At 31.8% G+C, this 4,706-nt stretch overlaps 1 protein-coding gene across 1 annotated transcript in view; it reads left to right on the top strand.

Moving 5' to 3' along the window:
• LOC107647539 (transcription factor MYB3R-1) overlaps window positions 1,627-4,706 on the top strand; it is a 5,961-nt gene continuing 2,881 nt past the window's right edge. Inside the window, exons 1-9 of the mRNA XM_016351610.2 lie at window positions 1,627-1,812; window positions 1,894-1,984; window positions 2,122-2,287; window positions 2,388-2,442; window positions 2,844-2,901; window positions 3,005-3,099; window positions 3,191-3,294; window positions 3,443-3,571; window positions 3,834-4,704. Of these exons, the coding sequence (XP_016207096.1) occupies window positions 2,208-2,287; window positions 2,388-2,442; window positions 2,844-2,901; window positions 3,005-3,099; window positions 3,191-3,294; window positions 3,443-3,571; window positions 3,834-4,704 (1,392 nt within the window). The 5' untranslated portion in view covers window positions 1,627-1,812; window positions 1,894-1,984; window positions 2,122-2,207. The remainder of the gene's footprint in view (window positions 1,813-1,893; window positions 1,985-2,121; window positions 2,288-2,387; window positions 2,443-2,843; window positions 2,902-3,004; window positions 3,100-3,190; window positions 3,295-3,442; window positions 3,572-3,833; window positions 4,705-4,706) is intronic.

Genomic DNA, 4,706 nt, shown 5'->3' with positions numbered 1-4,706 from the left:
TGTATTATCATTTTTTTTAATGTTTTTTTAGTATAAAAATTTTTGTTGGATAATTCAAAAATTGATTGATGTAACATAAAAAATTTTATATATAACACACAAATTAATACACATACCATAAATTTATGAGTGTTAATGTTTTGGATATGTAATTTTTTAAAAATTTTTATATTTTGAATTAAAATGTTTGTGTTATAGTTCTCTAAACATATATAAGAGAAGAAGAAGACAAAGAAAACAATAATAACAACGATGATGATAATGAAAAAGAAAAAAATAAGATAAATTTAACAAAAGAAGAAGACGACGATGTTAAAGATGAATAAAAAAAGACGACAATAACATTATTAAAGAATGTTAAACTTAGTCTGAAAATAGCCGCCAAACTTTCTTGTTAATAGTTTTAGGTTATATATAAATATATAATTATAGGTGTATTTAGTTTTTTTTTTTATTTTTAAGATTTTTATTTTAAGAATTTTGTAAAAAAAATTATTATTTTCACAAATAGAAATAAAAAGCATATAAACCAAACTGGCTAATATTTCAAATGATGTTAAAGTGCTTCTACCTGCATTTAAAACAAAGTCAAATCCTATGATAGTAAAATATAAGTAAATGAGTTTAGTTTTAATACAATAATAATATATATTTTTTAATATTATTGTCTAACGAAATTCAGTTACCTATATAATTTTTCAAATATTGACTTTGAAAAGTATTATTTAGTTTATATGTTGATATGTGATTGGATTGTTGTATAAAATTTTTAGAGTACCTAAATCAGTCTTTAAGGATTTTAAAAGTAGATATTTTAGTCTCTAAAAAAAATAATACACAAATCAATCCCTAAAATTTTACTCTGGCAGACAAATCAGTTTCTAATTTATTTTTTGGCATAGTAATTACCCAGATCAATCTCTAAAGATAATTAGACTAACTTAACATTCACATCCATTTGGCACATACATGTTATTTTTATGTGATTTATAATGTGTGCAAAAATCATGTTAACATAAAAAAAAGTGTGTCAAATTTGTATTCTCCGTTAGTGAGTTACATCGAAAATGGAAGAGAGACTATTATGTGTGACAAAGGAAAATGTTGGAGATTGATTTGTGTATTAATTTTTTTTTACACTAAAATGTCCGTTTTTAAAATCCTTGGAGACTGGGTAATTACTTGACCGAAAAATAAACTAGGGACTGATTTATCTACCGGAGTAAAACCTTAGGAATTGATTTGTGTATTAATTTTTCTTAGAGACTAAAATGTCTACTTTTAAATTTTTTGGGGACTAATTTAGATAATTACTCAAACTTTTATATATTAATATAGACATTAAAACCTTCCTTTTTTTAATTAAAAAAACCTTGAACACTTAACAGGAGTACTACAAAAAAAAATTATAATAAAAAATAAAATTTCAGGATTTTAAACAAATTAGATAAAATGACATCTCAATAGTCAATATGAATATATGAAATAAAATTGGCCGTTAAATATTTGAAAAAGCACACATAAGCATAACATTTTCTGACGTGTCAAAATCAGGACCGTCCAAAGCCACGAGCACGTTACAGACTTGCAGATTTAAAACGCATATACAGTTCGAAACTCATTCACTCGAGTCCGCCCCTTCAGTTTGATTTCCTTGTTTGAATACAAAGTATTTTCCAACGTTCTATTTTTCTCTCTCTAATCTGAACCGTTTCCTTTCGTGTTGCGATCCTTGCACTTTCACTGCAATCTTCGTACTTCTCGTTTCTGCGTTTCTCATCTGGCTCTGCAATTGGATCCCTTTGTCTTCTGGTATCTTCAATTCGAACTTGATTTCGTTCGTGTTCTTTTTGTTTTCATATTTTGGTTTTGATTTGATATCTTTTTGTTTAGATTAAATCATCAAAGTGAAGTACCCATTGCACTGTGGATTCGTAATTTTAGAGCAATTGGATTTACATCAATAGTGAAAGTAACTGTGAAGGCAAGTGTTGAAGTTTTTGTGTTGTGATTCAGATGATTGGGGATTCGCATATTCATTTTCTTTGGTTGAATTGTTTGTCGATGACGATTTCATTGATTTTTTGTTCTTTACCTGTTTCTATGTTTGTGTTTGTAAAGGAGTTGAGTGCTGCTGCTCCTTTAAGGGGGGAGTAGAATGATTTGTGATCGAGCAGGAATCGCCGCATTCTTTGTGCCATGAAACAATGAATGGTGACCGGAAAATCCCTGTTTCTCCATCGAAGGAACAGATTGATGGTGCTCAGAAGATTAGAGCATTGCATGGGTAATTCAATAACTTTTATTCTTTTTCCTTTTTTTATTTGATTGTGGCTTCAGCATCACTCTGAATATGGAACTTATCCAACATTTATTTTGAATTACAGGAGGACTACTGGTCCAACAAGGCGTTCTACAAAAGGGAATTGGACACCTGAACAGGTGAAACTTTGCATACTTGAACATGTTTACCGTTTCTTAAATTTGGTAACTTTGTTTTTGTCAGTGCTAATGGATGGTATGACTTATTTTTTTCTATATAGTGATTGGGAATGTTATGTTTGCACTCTAAATCATGCAACTTTAACACATTTTATTTGATTTTTTATTTTTTACCCTTCTATGAGTTTTTATCATAAAAAATATATTCTACCGTGACCCATTTTCATCTAATGTGTTAGTATCATGAAGTATATTTAGGCTTCAGAATTCTGGATTTAACAAATTTTATTTGAATAGATTATAAAGTCTTAAGTTTGGTTGCAATTATGAGTAAAAATGTGTTAACTTCCATGTTATGAAGTTCTGTCTTGTTTATTAACATTTATTCCCCTCGTCATCAGGATGAGATCTTGCGGAAGGCTGTTCAGCATTTCAAAGGAAAGAATTGGAAAAAAATAGGTATTGTAACGTTGTCAATTTGTTCTTATACTTTATGAAATTATTCATAACCTTCTTAGATTGTCCTCTCACTTGTCTAATTGCCATGTATGTCTGTTTCTAGCGGAGTGTTTCAAGGATAGAACTGATGTACAATGCCTACATAGGTGGCAGAAAGTCTTAAATCCTGAACTTGTCAAGGGCCCATGGTCTAAGGAGGTGATCTCGAGTTCTAATTTCTTGTTTGTGTTGGTCTTAATTCTTACTAATTTCAAATATGAAAATACCTGATTAATTCAAATGCAAACAGGAAGATGAAGTAATTATTGAATTGGTGAATAAATATGGACCTAAAAAATGGTCTACTATTGCTCATCATTTACCAGGACGCATTGGTAAGCAATGTCGAGAAAGGTATGGCTGTTGGAATCTACTTGTTCTTCTAATATCATTGTACTATCTTTCTACTGTTCATGGGCAAAAAAAAGTAAGTTTTCTATTCAGATTATTTAGTGGATATAGCCTCATGTATGATTATATTGAACTGCTAAAAATTTATTAGGTGGCATAATCATCTTAATCCTGGTATAAACAAGGAAGCATGGACACAGGAAGAGGAGTTGACCTTAATCCGTGCTCATCAAATTTATGGAAACAAATGGGCTGAATTAACGAAGTTCTTGCCTGGGAGGTAAACATCTATTTCCCCCCCTATTGTTATTAAGCAGGTTGAAACTGAGTGAGGGATTTGGATACCCAAAGTAGTACTTGTAGGTTCTGGTATGAGGAAGAGACATAAAAATAAAGTAAACTTTACAATAAGTCAAACTTTTTCTCTTACAGGATCGCTGCAGCAATTATTAGGGAATAAATTCTGGTTTTTTAATGAGCAATAGTTAGTTGATTCTTAATCTTCTTATTTTTGTGTTATACTTTTGCTTCTGTGGAAACAGGACAGATAATTCTATTAAGAACCATTGGCACAGTTCTGTCAAAAAGAAATTGGATTCTTACTTGGCATCAGGGTTGCTTGCTCAGTTTCAATCTGCACCACTTGCTGGAAATCCTGATCAACAGATGGTTTTAACTTCAGAGATGCACTCCGTTGGAGATGGTAATGGTCCTAAGAGGACTGATAGAGAGGATGTTTCAGAGTGTAGCCAAGAATCAGCTGATTCTGCTGGATTGACTAGTAATGTTGATCTACAAACTCGAGAGGTGTATAAGCCAGAGGAAGAATCTATTCTAGGAAAGGATCATAATCTGAGTCAAGCATCGTGTCCACAGCATTACTACATATCTCTTGATGATGTGGATATCTGCATCCCAGAAGTTGCTTGCCAAGATGCTTGCTGTTCTCAATTTGCTGAGCAGATATGCTCACACAAATCTGGAAATGCCCTAACTGGGGATTACCAGTTTAATTGTGTGGATAATAGTGAAATGTGTAACATGGTAAATGTTCCCTTTCAGACTGAGGGGTTAGGTATTTCAACTTTGATGAGACCTGCATCTATGGATCCTGCTAAGCCAAATAACATGTCAATATCTGAGGATGAATGTTGCAGATTCCTATTTTCGGAGGCAGTTAGTGATGGATGCTTTTCTCCCAGAGTTTATATTAAAGACATGGACATGGTTGATTTTTCTGGATGCAATATGTTTCTATGTCAATCATGTCATATACAGATACCTTCTCCTCGTGAATCATCTTCGACTTCACAGCTTACTTGTCCAAAGTGTTCTAACAACTTTAAAGGAAGTTCATCTTCTCAATCTTTCCCACCAGTATTTTCTGCTAGTGTTTCTAGATTCGTTTATGCTGC

This window comes from Arachis ipaensis, chromosome B06 (assembly GCF_000816755.2).
Source record: "Arachis ipaensis cultivar K30076 chromosome B06, Araip1.1, whole genome shotgun sequence".
In the NCBI taxonomy this organism is placed as follows: Eukaryota; Viridiplantae; Streptophyta; class Magnoliopsida; order Fabales; family Fabaceae; genus Arachis; species Arachis ipaensis.
The sequence above is the reverse complement of the archived record's forward strand: the minus strand, read 5'-3'. Positions and strand labels throughout refer to the sequence as shown.